Source organism: Chinchilla lanigera, unplaced genomic scaffold (assembly GCF_000276665.1).
Source record: "Chinchilla lanigera isolate Chin_1 unplaced genomic scaffold, ChiLan1.0 scaffold00070, whole genome shotgun sequence".
Lineage (NCBI taxonomy): Eukaryota > Metazoa > Chordata > Mammalia > Rodentia > Chinchillidae > Chinchilla > Chinchilla lanigera.
Window position 1 is genome coordinate 5,226,937 of NW_004955471.1, and position 15,867 is coordinate 5,242,803.

Here is a 15,867-nt window from a genome sequence, read left to right on the forward strand (position 1 = left end):
AGACAGGATCTCATTACATAGTTCAGGCTAGCCTTAAAGTCACTATGTAGCCCAGAGTGGCCTCGAACTCACAGCAATCCTACTGCCTCAGCTTTCTGAGTGCTGGGATTACAGGCATGTACCACCATGCCAGGTCTTCACTGTACACTTCTACCACAATGTACTTATCCACTTTTGTTGACTGTCCTTTGAGTTGTTTCTATGTCATGAATGATGCTAATAGGAATATTTTTCTGTATGGTTTTGGGTGAATATATGTGTGCATTTCTATTGCATCTATTTCGGGGAATAAAATTGTGGATTAAAGCACATGCATATGTTCAGATTTACCCAATATTTCCAGAATTCTCCAAAGCGACTATACTGTTACATCCTCTAGCAGCAGTGTATAAGAAGCTTAGTTGCTCCACATCTGATCTAACACTTGGTATTATCTTCCTTTGTTCATTTTGGTCATTATGATGAAAATGTAATACATACATTCAAAAGTATAAATGAACCTTTTCTTGAGTAAAAAGTCATATGTGTGTGTATGTGTATATACTTTTGTCATGATACACATCACTTTAAAAGACACTGATCTTAAAATATAAAATTAAAATTTTTCTATCATAGAGATTAAAAATAAATCTTACACAGTTCCTTTAATTTGGTGTTGGGAAAAGTTAGAGATTCTTTCACCTAATTATTATTTGATAAGTACATATCTTGTGGTAGACACTATACATATGATCTAGTTGATAACAATAAATACTCTAACAATACCCTAATAGTCATCATTTACTAGGAAATATAAAACAGAAGAGCATGCACTTCAAAAATAATATTAATACAGACTGATTAATAACAATATTAATGCAAATTATTTTCCCTACTTTTTTCATGTAAAACATTACCTGGTTTGAGGCAATCCAAAACTGGTTCCAATGCCAACACGAGGTAGATAATTTACCACTTTCTTTACTGTTGCAGGGTCTGGGAAGTTGAACATTACAGCAACTATGACAAATAATTTTTTAAAAGTTAGAGACTACAATAGGACTCCTTTTTTGCTCAACTGACTTCTTGGTCTACTATAATATTTACTATTACTTTGGCTATCCATTAATACAATTCTTACTATATTCTTTCTTTCACACTTTATATTATATAAAGGTTTGATATTAATGTTCCAGAAATGATATTCATTTCACTTATAAACTCCCTTACTATAGATAGTTCTCTTTTTCTTTTTTTGTCTTTTTGAGACAGGGTCTCACCATGCAGTTCAGGCTGGCCTTGAGCTCACCTTGTAGCCCAGGTTGGTCTCAAACTCCCAACAATCCTCCTGCCTCAGCCTCCCAAGTGCTGGGATTACAGGCGTGAGCCATCACATTGGCCTGGATCATTCTTTCTCTAAAGACTGTCAGGAGCTCTAATAACTGTTGTTATATTAGTATCATAGAAAGCTGAGACTATGAGCTACAATTTGGAATTCACAAACCTGAATTACTAAAAGTGAAATATATTTCTATGAATTTCTAGAAAGAATTATTAAAAATTAAAGTTTATATAATTGCCTAACACTAAAAGCTTTATATATAGCTATAAAATCATTAGTTATATTTATTTCCAATGATGAAGAGTATAAAAAGTTATCTTTTCAATGTTTGTGCACACTTCGTATGTCCATATAATCCAGAATAATTTGTGTCTTAAAAGACAAATTTTTCCTCTATGGTTAATAGTAAAATTAAATGATTTTTAATTATTTTTATTTTGACTGCATGAGAATAACAAGAAGCATCTATCAATACATAAACAAATTCAGGATAAAATGTTAATTTAAGTCATCTATAAATGTTTATACATTTCAAAAGCATAAAAATAAAGCCTTAAAGTGATGAGAATTTAGAAGACATTTTAATGATAACAGATATAGAAAAACAACACACCATCAACCTACATAAACACAGGAGTATGCACAAAAAACTGCCTGGTTTCATATAATTTCCCCGTATCCCTCCACTAATACTCAGCAATGCTTTTCCTCCTAGTTTAGCTTGTCTCCTTTTCTAGTATTAATGGATTTTACCAAGTTCCATTCTAAACCCACAAATAGAATTTTACCTCAACTTTCAAGAATGATGTAATACCAAAAAACCCCACAATTCAGTAGTGTTTTCTGATGGTTCCTTTATAAATAGCACAGGTTAAGCAAGAGATACAATAAATGCTATGAGTCATTTGATTATCCTCTCCTGTCCCCAAACGTAGCCACCCACCAGAAAGAGTTTAAAGAGCAAAGCGACACTGGGGACAACCCCTGCACAGTGCTTATGAAGCCAGTCTGATATGTGCCAAGCTGATATGGCCGGAGAAAGAACTACAAATGACTCTACAAACGAAGGCGAAGAAAGAATACACCAAGACCCATGCGGCAGAGAAAATGACGTTATGAGGCCAAAGAGTAGACTACAAAATCCAGTCTAAATGGAAACAATACATGTATGGTGCATTCAAAATGAAACCTTAAAGAGATGGAAGTTAGCTTTGTAATAATATCTTCCCCAACATATTACCTCTGTTTGCCATAAAGATCTCCAGAGCTGTATTTTGCAAAAGATAACGACGAGAAAAGATGGATCGTATCTCTGTGAAAAGCCATTTTCCATGCAGCCCTTCTGTATATGCCAGGATCTGTAAGAAAAAAAGAAACTCCAGGTAAGTGTCAACACTAGACTTTGTCGCTACTAAAACAGAAAAGACAAAGAATAACTAAGAAAGAATAACAACTATTGAAATAATTTAGAAAGAGACTAAGAATACATTGCAACTTATGAGTAAGAAAAATGAAGAAGCAGAGTAAAATTATAAAACATATAATTACAAAAACATATCTGGGCATTTAAAACCAATGATGTAATTTACTGTCCTCAGGAAATTCTCATTACACCCATGATTTAAGTAGTATTATGAAAAGTTTCATATGAGAACTTAAAAAAAGAAGACTTTAAAAGAATGTCAATATGCTTATGAATCACATATACGTTAGTTGCACATAGCATGATTATAATTTGCCCAACAGTACTTTTACATACTTTAAAAGAGAGATATAAGTTCATAACTTTAAAAAGTATCATATTTTTAAGTTCACAATTATGGCAACTCATTTAGAAAGCACAGACTAACTCTGTAAGAGGTTAAGTATCTGTCAGCTCAAGCTAAGCATAAACCTACAAATGAACTCAAAATAATCTCTCTACGGAGTATGTGGTTGTCAGAGTACCTTGTTAGCATTCTTGTCATCCCCTGTGACAGACACAATTGCTTAAAATGCTTTGCCCATTTCAAGTAATCCCATCTTTAGTCCTAAGTCCCAGCCTTGTTATTCAAGTTTTGTTTCTCAAGTAGATCATTTCAAAAGCTTAATTATGAAACTGTTAAAGGAAATCAGATTCAACATTTCTCCATAAGAAAATAAGATATATTTGCTATAAAGACTTGATGGAAGTGTGAAATCAAATTAAATTAAAGAATAAAGACAAATTGTACAAAAATGACTGCCATTTAAAAATACAAGTAAAGTACATGCTTACGACACTGCATTCTGGCGATAAAGACAATAGGCAAGGAGAGGAAAACAATACTGGATAGAGAAAGCTCATCCTCTACAAATTGTCCTCTTTATTTTTATTGTTTTTGAGACAGGGTTTTGCTACATAGTTAAAGCTTGTCTCAAACTCACTATGTGACCCAAGCTGGCCTCCAACTCATAGCAATCCTCCAGCCTCAGTCCTTCCAGTGCTGGGACTACAGGCACGCACCACCAGGCCCGGCTGTCCTTTTTAAAATCACTTCCGTTCTCCAAATAAAATTCCAGAAAGTGTATTCTTCAATACAAAATCCAATTTCTTTGAAAGAAAAAGATTGCTTTATTTAATTCAGAAAGTGCTCAAATTTTTCTACAGAAATGATTCTATTTCTGGCACCTAGAAAGTACATAAAACTCAAAATGTTGCATTTCATTGAAAAATAAAATTTAAAAAGAGTAGGACAATAATCCTGATCTCAGTTTTGAAACCGGTGACAGAGATAGCCTACTACTCAGTCACATAACAAATTCTTATGTAAGACTGAGAGGAACTAGCAAGTAGAAAGGGGACAAAATTGCTAGTGTTACTCTCAAGATTTCACACTGCTCTCCGTCCCCTTCTAGCATGTTCTTCTCTCAAATTTCCATCAGGTTGGATAATTTTCACATTTAGATTTCGAATTAGCTTCTCAGAGAAGCCACAGGGTGTACATTCAACTTCCTCTAGTACAGTCGCAGCCTATACCATACGCATTAACCTTTTTTCATAGCACTGGTCACTACCTCAAATTATAATATTTGCTGATCTATCTCCTGACCCTTCTGCACTAGAATTCTAGTCTAAACTCTATTTGAGCAAAGACTTTGAACACACTTATTTTTCAAGGCCATGAAAATCTGCACAAAGTATTCAGTGGCTAAATGAATTAAACCATGGTAACCTAAGCTCCACATACAACCCAATTCACCTTGTTTGGCACATATGTCTTAACAAAATTTAAAGGAATCAAAAATACTTTAGAAAATGGCTATTTACATAAATATTCAGATATCTACCATCTTAGGAAAAACTTGAATGAATATCTGGCAAAAATGGATCTACATGGTAACAACTGGCATGCGCTCCTGAGCAGTTTTCCAAGATTCACTACTATTTACCAATCTGAAAAGAGCATTCACTCATCATTCACTCTAGATTTATCAAATATTAGACAATCTAATAGATGTTTTATAACAGTCCTGCCATATTTGATACTTCCTACAAAGTCCTTTGGCAATATAATGGCAGTCTAGACTACTCCCAGAATTTCTAATCCAAAGTCCAGAGCTTCCTTTATATAGCATATTATTACATTTCTTTAAAATTTCTTTAAACATTTGTTGAAACAGAACCTAACACATTGGAAATTAATCTACTACATTTACTTTCCTGCACTAGGGTTAAACGTGAAGAGAAAAATCAAAGGAAAACAAACAACAGTGATCCTTTAGCTTTGTGATGTCCTATGAGTATCACACAGTGGTTTGAAAGTGAAGAGCTATAAAAATATAACAAGACCTGGTGCTCATAATGGTGATGCCAACCGCTGTGCAGTTATGGTCATGCAAATCAATATGTAATATTCTAGAGTACTGCATTTATTAGCAGAAATAGGTATAATAAAATACTTATATGATTTGAATGTACCAGTAGTTTTCTGATTTACCAAAAAAATTCATTTAAATTCCAATGCATGGCTATTCAAAGACCGACCTGAAATACAAGTGTCATACTTCTTAAAATGTTTTATTGGCAAATGTCACAATTATTTTAAAAATACAAAATGATACAGCCTCCTACCTACTATTTAACCTTATATCTAATATTTTGCTATACAATTGCATATACTTTAAAAATTAAAGCATTACAGAGAACATTCAAACTGTCTCACACAATCCTTCACTTCATTTTGGGTTTTTTTTTTTTGAGCCAATCACCATTCTTCTTTTGGGGTTTATCATCTTAGTGTAAGTTTTTTATATTATTAGTATATATATAGCAAAAATTAATATCCATTATTGCTATGCATTATTTTCAAACCTGGCATAAATGTCATCATACTGAACATATGGTACTGTGCTTTGAAAGTTAAATATTTTCAAACTCAGAGAAAGAAAAGAAATCATTTAATATTGCCAAAGGTATCCATAATTAAACTTGCACAAAAATACCACCCAATTTTTTAAAAAGAAAGTATTTTTTAAAAATATTTTTATGTCAAGGAAGCTGGGTTTTAAACTAGAATTGAAGAATCTCTTAACTAGGAAATTGCTACCTGAAATTTATATAAATTTCTTTAAAGTATTCATTAGGAAAAGGTGTCAATACTGAAAAGCAGCCGAAAAGCCTAGCCAGGCAAGAGGTTCAGGCATATTGGAATAGCAGTATATGCCTGGTCTGAGGCTTCACTTCAAAGTCTCTAGAGTTCAATTAAAACTGGATTAGGTAGAAGCAGACCCTTCTTTGGGACTTTCTGTTCACTGAAACTCTACATACACTGACAGCACCCTAGACAGAGGTCTAGCCCTCCAATGAATCAGTTGCTATGGAAACTGTATCATTACCATTGCTCTGCAGTTATGACCCCAAGTCTAGAATAGCTTGAAAGCTAAAGCCCACAGCACTGTCTCTGAATGTCTACCACCTTGTTTTATTACTGTTAGTATGATTATCAGAGAATTCAACTTCCAATTTTGTTATACTTATTTCAACAAAGCTGGTTTATGAGTTAAATGCTGAGGTAATAGTATTAGCAGAGAAAGAAATCAGTATTTTATTTATATACATATGTAATACACAAATATATTAACTTTCTTTACCTTAAAAAAATCAAACATATGTTCATTAAAATTATCTAAAAAGTGCCTTCTGAAAAAGCGTATGTTATTTTCTCCAAATAATTCACACATTTCTTCCTTATACCCTATAAAATAATACACTATGAATACAAAGGGAAACTTCTTCAATATGCTGCATTTAATACTGGCTTAAAAAATAAAGCATTTTCCACTCTATTTAACCACCAATTTCACAAAAGACTATAAACTCCTCCAAATATAATGCATTTTCTCAGTTCTCATGCAAGAACAAAAATACAAACCTGCATTTACTGCCTAACTACCTCATCCTGACTGCATGGCTGACATTTTTTTGACAGTAGATTTAAATGGTAAAAGCCATATTTGATTTAAGTAAAGAAAAAAAGGAAATTTTGTTTTAAAAGTTACAGAAATTATCCTCAATACATTTTAAATGTTTTAAAGTTCTCGAAGGAGAAAAATTTTTAAAGAAAATGTTTTATTTCAAAAATAAGAAATATTTACATTGGAGTCTAAATACATCAAATCAATAAAGATCTATTCTTATCCCAATTTCTAGAGCAGTTTTACTCTTTTACACAATTCCATACCAACTTCTGAAGAGTTTAGTATTAAGAATAAAACCAAGTAATATTTAAAGGATAGTATTTAAACTTTCACAACAAAACTATTTTCAAACCATATGGCTATATTTAATATAAGATAATATACAACAAATAAACTAATCGTGTCATTAATTAAGCAAGACAGTACTGAGAAAAGGCTAGAAAATACTGTCTATAACATGTCTTCCTGGGATACAATTATAAACTGTAGTTACAAGGTTTATGCTGTATTATGGGAAAAGAGTAAATACTTGAAATATTTTTAAAAGAAATACTTTAAAACAATACATGTTGAAAAGCTCTCCTGTATGAACACATTGCTAAATATACAAGCAAACATCTCTACTAACCATAACAGCAGCTGGAACAGTAAGTTTAAAAATAATTTTAATCAAGTATTTTACATTGCATAGTTTTTGTACTATTATATACTCTTCTTTGAATTTTGATATCAAAGCATAACCCTGAATTTATTCTAATGAACCTGGATTCCCATCAGTTTAAGAATTTACTCATCTTCAGCTAAATGATTTCAAGCTTTAGGTGTCCACATGACTTTAGGCTTTAAGTTTTCTAAGGCATTCTAAAAGCAAAATTTAGAGGTTTCTATGCACGTATCAATGACATTCAATTGACTACCGGAAAATTCTAAGAAGGTAATTTTGTTATTGAATATATATTCATAAACACCAAGAATGTCCTTAAACTTTAAAGAGAACAAAATAACAACAAAAGTGAAAGTCATGAATATTAAAGAAAATTACTTTTTAAATTAATTATGAGTTGTTATTTAATTTTTCTCATCTCTATAGTATATTTCCTCCTGCTTACTACTGCTATGCAGTAGCAGTACAGTATTCTCCTTAGCATTTTCATGGGTGACAAATTCAATTAAACATATTCATTACTCTAATGTTCTACTTGGCAGTTTTAGTCAGCATGAAAAATTAAAAATATATAAATAATACGCTATATGACCTTTGTATTGATTGGGCTAAAATGGCTTTAGCCGGGGTGTGGATGATGGGACAGCTGGGAGGGGCAAGAGGGGACCATACAAATACACACACTCTTGTGTTTTTCTCTTCCAATTACTGAGGGAGATGATAAAACCACAGCAAATGATGTATCAGCTCATTTTATCTTATCGCTTTGGGGCTAGGTGACAATGAAGTTCATATTTCACTGGCTCCCATTGAAGATTGTGAAAATTACTTGCCCTCATGACCTGAAATTTCACTAGGAGACAGAAATTTCTCTTCTGCAAAGTAATGCAATTTTTCAGATGTCAACCTTTAGCCCAGCTTTAAAAATTAATTTCATTTATATTAACCAATGATATTGATATTTTCACAGAACACTCTTTGATACATGAAGCACTGACTGGCAAATTGATGCTGCTTTAGATGGGTAAAATTATTTTACTTTAAGCTGCGATGGCGGACAGATTTATAGCAAACTGAAATTCCTATTTCATAATTTAATATTTGTGCTGGAATGATGCACATACAAGCCCTTGGCCTGGGAATAATTCAGACTCTTTACTGAGTTCTGTTTTATTTTCAATATTCTTCAGCTTAAAAATAATTTGCATTCTAAATGATGGATCATAAAAAGCCATTTTTTACTGAACTAGTGCTTAACATACATCTTTAGTGAGTCAGAAGCCAAATGCAGTAGAATTGAAGAAGAACAAAGAAGGGATTTACCTATCTTCCAAACAATTTTCAACTCAACTTTTAAAATTTAGACATGCAGTCTTACTATTCTCTGAAAGAAGGTAAGATTCCAGAGCATACCACAGAAACAAATTAAGGAATAATATTGAGGAACATGAAAGCACATTATTTCTTTTTCTTAGTAGCACATAAGATAAAGAAGTGTTCAACTGCAAAGAAAGAGCAAAATGAACTTAGATATGTATCTGAATTGAAAAATAAGGTACCTGGTACTTCAAAGCACATTTTAAAATGTAAACATAACAAAAGCGAAGCCACAATGCCCATTTTATCTTGAGCAAAGTATGAAAACTATCCATCTGAATGTAGTACAGGAGACAGAGAAAGAACTTTTAACTGGTATAAAATAAAAATTTCAATATAAAATTCCAGCATTTTGTAGGAAAAACATCACTAGAGAAGATATATATATAATCTTAACGCTTCTATTACCTTTACCCAGTAAAGATTTTGTCTAATGTAAATAATACATGCAGAAGATAATTACTGTACTGATACTCTTTCATTATAGTGATGAAGTAAACATAAATCTGCATGTGATTTATGTACCAACCTATGCTCTTAAAATAAGGACAAGTCCAAGGATAAGATTTCTTTATACTCAAAATTACTTTTCATTTTTATGCTAACAATACGCAAATTGTTTTACTTGAAAAATATTCATTTTTAGTGCATCACTCAGTCTTAGTAAATGATATGGGAAAATGGTATTAAAAATTACACTTTAGGATTTTTTTATTTAGACTGAAAATATTCCTAGTCAGTTCTCCCATCCATGTATTAACCAGTCCTGACCCTGCATAGCTTCTGAGATCAGATGAGATTGGGCACATTCAGGGTGGTACGGCCGTAGACTATTTCTAGTCAGTTCTAAAAAAGTTGTGCAAGCCCGGTATGGTGGTGCACGCCTGTAACGCCAGTACCTGAGAGGTTGAGGCAGGAGGATCATCCTAAATTTCAGGGCAACACAGTGAGTTCAAGGCCAGCCTGAACTACATAGTGAGACCCTGTCTCAACAAACCAAAAAACCAAAATTGCTCCAGAGTCACAGTGTCAAAAAAAAAAAAAAAAAAAACACCAAAATCTTGTGGAAGTAACGTGTATTATTACTGGTTTCAACCCACAGGAAATCTTTGTTTATTACAGTATTCCTTTCACATGCTGGTTCTCTACAATCAGGAGCTTTCTATTCTTGAAGAATGAGTTACAGTTGAATCTGTGTTAATTAAAAAGCAGACTAATTTTAAATATATTAGAATGGTTTACAATGTATACTTTCAAAATAACCAAAGGATACAAACTCTTTTTCAAGTGCTAATTCTTGTGTGTGCATAAGTGAGCATGTATGTGGGTGTATGTCTTTTACCAAGAACTGAACTCAAGGCCTCTCTAAGCAAGCACTTGACCTCAGAGGTACATCTCTAGCCATTTCTTTTCTTTATGACCCCAAGCTCAATCTGATTGGTATCAAAAGCCCTCCCTATATATCCAAACTCAGTCTTCAAGTTATAATGAAATCAGCCTGTTGTTATTAACATTACTTTCTTTGTAGCAAATAAGAATTAAACTTTGGAAGTTTCTCTGCTTCACAAGCTATTTAAAGGAAAGCATTTTGTTACCCTCAAAAAGTTTTCTTTTGTTGTTCTCCCATAACAGAGAAAAGAAATGCAAAATAGAAAGGAAAAACATTACACACAACTTAATGCTATGAGCCTAAAATCCCCAGGAGACATTTTTTCCAAGTCAATTGGCATTTCTTTTCTATTTTTTTCAGCTTTCTGCCTCTGATTAAGTACTCAACTTCTTTAGTTGGAGTAGATAAATAAGTGCATATTCATTTCCATATGAAACTGAGTATTGTGCTTACATTCAAGTTTAAACATGATTGTTCAAAAAACTATTTTCTTAAAGGACATATACAGTATTTTACTATGAATGCAAGTTAAATAAGACTTACGGGCTTACCCTGATTTCACCGCATTACTTCACGTAATTGCACTCTCTCTCCAATAGACTGGAGTTCACACTCAACTGGAGATGTTAAGACGCTAGTTCACTAGTTTCAGTCATCTTTCTACTCACAGGACCCAGCACAGTCTCAGAAACACAGGACACTGATGGGTGGATGAAGGGCCAGCTCAGCCTCACACACTGCCTACAGTCTCAACTGGGAGCAGATTAATGTAAGTGTAACAGAAAACACACGGGAAGGCAAGTGAAATGGAAAAGTACAACACAGCCATTTCAAAACATCAAATTCACGCATTAGAGTACTTCCATTTCTGATGAAGATTTGCCCTTCCATCTAAACAGTACTGAAAATGAACATACTAAATGGGGAAAACTGTTTTCCAGACATTTAACCTCAAGCAGTGAAAGATAGTGATCCCGGCAAACAGAGAACAAGATGGTGACACCTACTATTGCCTAAGTGTACTGCCTGCTAAACAATGCAGGGCCAGAGCAAGACAGAGCAAGCCCGTTAGAGCATAGAGGCCCACACCCAAACTAAAGGGACGTGGCTACATTTGCAGGAGGGTCATAGAGGAGAAAGCTGCAAAGTATCAGTGCTGCAGAGATCTGCAGTCTTTCCTTGGGAACCGACCCACCCATGTGCGTAAGATAACCACCTGAAGCCCTCAAAAGAATCATCCCTTTATATTACACTAAACAGTATCCAGAGTTCCCACAGCCAGTGGAAAAGATCTCACACTTCAGGGATGCGATAGAATACTCCAAGGGTTTCACCGTAGTGGTGCAGAAAAATTAGTACCAGACTTAAATGCACTCACATATTTATAGGAACAAAAAATGCCACACAGCTGTGTAGAATTCACCACAGCTAGCATTCAACTAAGAATTAGCAGGCTTGCCTGTGAAAAAGTGAGAAAACATCACTGATAATGAGGAGAGAAATTAATTAAATAAAGGTAACCCAGAGAGGATATAGAATTGTTAGAGAAGTACATCAAATCAGATTAAGTACAATTTAGAGTAAAAAACACTACTAGAATAAAGAGGTCATTTCATAATGAGAACAGATAATTTCATCAGAATATCATAGCTATTCTAATTTTTAATGAACTGATTAACAGAGCTTCAACTACATAAAACTTAGCTGCAAGGAGAAATACACAAAACCCACAATAAAAATAGATCTCAACATTCATATACCAATAATTGATAAAGCAAGCAGATGGAAAAATCAATAAAAATACAGATGCCTTGAACATGTCCATCAACCAACAGGACCTAACCGACATAACAGGATAATCCACGTCTAGCAGTGTACCACTGCTGTGGAAATGGCCACGCACGATGGTCCCACCTACACACCCAGGGAGCTGGGAGGCCGAGGGGGAGGGTGCTGGAGCCCAAACGATCAAGACCCCACCTCAAAAAAGGAAAAACCAAAGGACACAGCTACTACGGGCCCAAAGCCCAGTTGTAATAAATGTAATTTCAAAATTGCTAAGAGTAGATTTTAAATACACTTACCACATAGAAATGATAAATGCATAAGGTAATGGATATATTAATTAGCCTGAGTTTATCATTCCACATGCATTGAAACATTACATTGTACATTCATATATAAATTATTATTTTTCAGTTAAAATAAAACAATAAAAATCAATAACAGAAAGCTATCTTGAAATTTCCCCAAATTTGTAAACTAAACACACTTCCAAATAACTGATGGAACATGGAAAAACAAAAAGGAAATTAGAAAGGACTCTGAATTGAATGCACATGAAATTATAACATGTACAAATGTGTAGGATATAGCTAATGCAGTGTTTACAAGGCAATTTACAGCACTAAACATTTGTATTAACGGAAAAGAGGGAAAATCTCATTATCAATGATTTTGGGTTCAACCTTTTAAAAAAATCACAAAAATAAGAGCACATTAAGACAAAGAAAGCTGAATTACAAATATGAAAGAATTTTTTAAAAATAAAAATATAAGAAAGCAATGAAACCAGAGATGTTTTTAATGAAAAAAAATTAGTAGTATAGATAAACCTCCAACAAGACTGATCAGGCAACAGAGAAGACACAAATTACTAGTTTTGGGAACTGTCCATATCAGGAGATAACAGACTTTATAGACATTCAAAGGATAGTAAGGAAACATTATAAGCATGTACACTGGACAACTCTGATGCAATGGACAAATCTCTTGAAAGATACCAAGCACCAAAATTCTTCAGGAAAGAACAGATAACATGATTGCCACTATTTATATTAAAGAAATTCAATCTATAGTTCATCTTCCCACAATGTAAACTCTAGGCTAAAACAGTTTTACTGCTAAATTCTACCAACCATGTAAGGTAGAAATAATAACAATGCTACCCAAACTCCTCCAGAATATTAGAGTGGAGCACTTGCCAAATCATTCTGTGAGGCCAGGATTTCCCAGAGTTCCAACCAGGCAAACATGACATAGGACAAAAAAATTCACAGGGTAGTCTCCACTTAAAATTTTATCTGTGTTTTTTTTTTGTATTGATACTTATTGTGGATACCCTATAAAATAAATAGATAAAATGTCTTCTCAAACTACCAAGAGAAGTTTTAAGACTATTTTGTCTTCAAAAATTGTCCCTAAATACATCCCCACTTCCCTTATAATCCTAAAAAATGTCTCTGATCAGTCCTGGCATAACAGCACACAGGAGGATTACAAGTTCAAGGCCAGCCTGGAGAACTTAACAAAAATCTTATCTCAAAATAAAAAATAAAAATAAGTGCAGATAAAGCATCACAAGGTTCAAGACCCACTACTAAAAAGAAAATAATAACTTTATGTATTACATACCTTAAAATTGCCAAACAAAGAATATAATCAGAGACTAGTGAAAGGAGAGTGCAGTACCTTGAACAATTTGCCCTAGATAAATATTTTAAGCACATCAGTATATACTTCAGTCTGATACTTTCTGTCCTAGCTTTTTTTTGAAGTGCCAATGGTGGAACATAAAACTGGCAGTCACAGCTTAATGGGATGTGATATTGAAACACCTCTATTGCACAGCAGCATGGACAGCTGGCTCTCAGCTGCTCATCCCATGTGTCTACACATACGATCTGGAAACTGGGAAGATGATTCAAGCGTAATTGGAACACAGAACTTATGAAGAAAATGCACCTATAACTTCACAAATGTATGTAAGTAATTAGTGACAAAAGATGTTACTGATAAACCCAAATGACAAAAGGCAGATATGGGTAATCTACAACATGACAAAGGGTCAAGGAATTTTGTAAAATAATTCAAAGCTCCAATGTTTAAAAGCTGTCCAGGAAGAAGAGGCAAGGATGACGCCAGCCTGACCAGCGCAGGCTGAGGTCCCAGTGCGTGGCCACCACGAGCAGGGCGGCAGGGGACGCTGAAGGAGGGGAAGCAAAGGCCGGGGACGGACTGCCTAGCGGATCTCAAGGCCGTCTGCTAAATCTGCTCCTCCAAAGCCAGAGCCCAAGCCGAAAAAGGCCCCTGCACAAAAGGGAGAGAAGGTACCGAAAGCGGGGAGGAGGAGGAAAACGGACGCTGGCGTGGCAGGAAGAACCTAGCAGGAAATGGAGATGCGAAACTCGGACTGAGCAGACAGCGCGAAGGCGCAGGGCCGCCAGGTGCCTCCTGCGCCTCTGTGCTAACTGCGTACTCCGCTCCCGGGGACTGCACAGTTCGCAATCTCATCTTTTCATAAAGTTTTATACAACTGCAGAATTGTGCTTCCTTTATCTAGATTAAGCAATGTTGTCAGCACACAGAAACACTTTATTGTTACTAAAGTATGTCCCTCAAACCAGTCTGATGTGAAGGAAACACATTTTCTCCACCAGTTTTGAGCGGGGTCCTCTAGGCTGCCAGGAGACTTCCCTGACGGTGACGCGCATGGCCTCCTGCACAAATGCCTTGAGGTGTGGGAACTGGATGCTCATTTCTACGTCCTCTGCACTCTTCCTTCTATCAGCACAGCTTTAACCGCCTTAGGCCCAGAGCCCTGTTGAGACTTGACCACCCCAGCCCCCAAAAATTGGTTTAACCATTACGCTGGTAACGGGACCTGCCACTGCCCCTGCCACTGAGATGGTGCTCTTCAAAGGAGCAAAAACAAAAGGTCCCTTTTATAGATTGTGGATCTTCAGATTGATAATTCTGCCGTTTTCTTTTCTTTTCCCGAAGGTCAGAGACGGCTTGTGAAAAGCTGTTAGCATCCTAAGTGTGACACATCAACCTTCACTCTATACTTTCCTTACTCAGAGCATCAGATGAAGATGTCAGGGGGGTTTTGTAGGGGTTTTCTGATTTTTGGTAGTCTATCCAAGCAGGGAGTTTGAAAGTTGTATACTGGTAATATCTGCATGTCATGCCTGAACTATGTTTATGAAAAGTATCTGTAATAAAGATGGATTCAGTTTATCTATGAAAGAAATGTCATTAGCAGTACTAGAAAAAAATTAAAATAAAAATGATATATTGCATACCTGAGAAACTAGCAAAAAATCTGATCTGCACACGGCAATGCAGACATACTGTAGGTTGCTGACAGAAACATGAAATACAAAACCCCTTTGGAAAGTAATCTGAAATTTACTTAACAAATACAAATGTTTGCCAGGCGTGGTGGCGCACACCTGCAATACCAGCACCTGGGAGGCTGAGGCAGGACTGCCATGAGTTCTAGGCCAGCCTGTACTATTCTAGTGAGACCTTGTCTCAAATAAAGCAAAACAAAACAATGCTCTTTCACCTAATGAACAGACAGGAAAATTTAAATAAAAAAATTCATTGTCTAAGCATGTAAGAATGTTTATTGTCTCACTTTTCATAAGCACATTGAAACCTGAAGCACATTCTTAGGACAAAGGGCTTCCTCACTCATGGAGAAGAATGAATTAAGCCACATCCACATAGAATATACTGTGGAAAAGAGCAAAATACCGAAGCACAATACTACATGATTTTACCTGTGTAACTCAGTGACAAACGTCACCTTCAACAACAAATATAAATATGTAAGGAAGCGGAATAATGTAGGAATATTATGCACTAGACTGCTAACAGATCTTAAGTATG

At 34.9% G+C, this 15,867-nt stretch overlaps 1 protein-coding gene across 1 annotated transcript in view; it reads right to left on the minus strand.

Moving 5' to 3' along the window:
* Lrba (LPS-responsive vesicle trafficking, beach and anchor containing) overlaps positions 1–15,867 on the minus strand; it is a gene marked incomplete at its 5' end in the record, with an annotated part of 597,162 nt that overhangs the window by 174,402 nt on the left and 406,893 nt on the right. Inside the window, 2 exon segments of the mRNA XM_013522882.1 lie at positions 897–999; positions 2,562–2,679. Of these exon segments, the coding sequence (XP_013378336.1) occupies positions 897–999; positions 2,562–2,679 (221 nt within the window).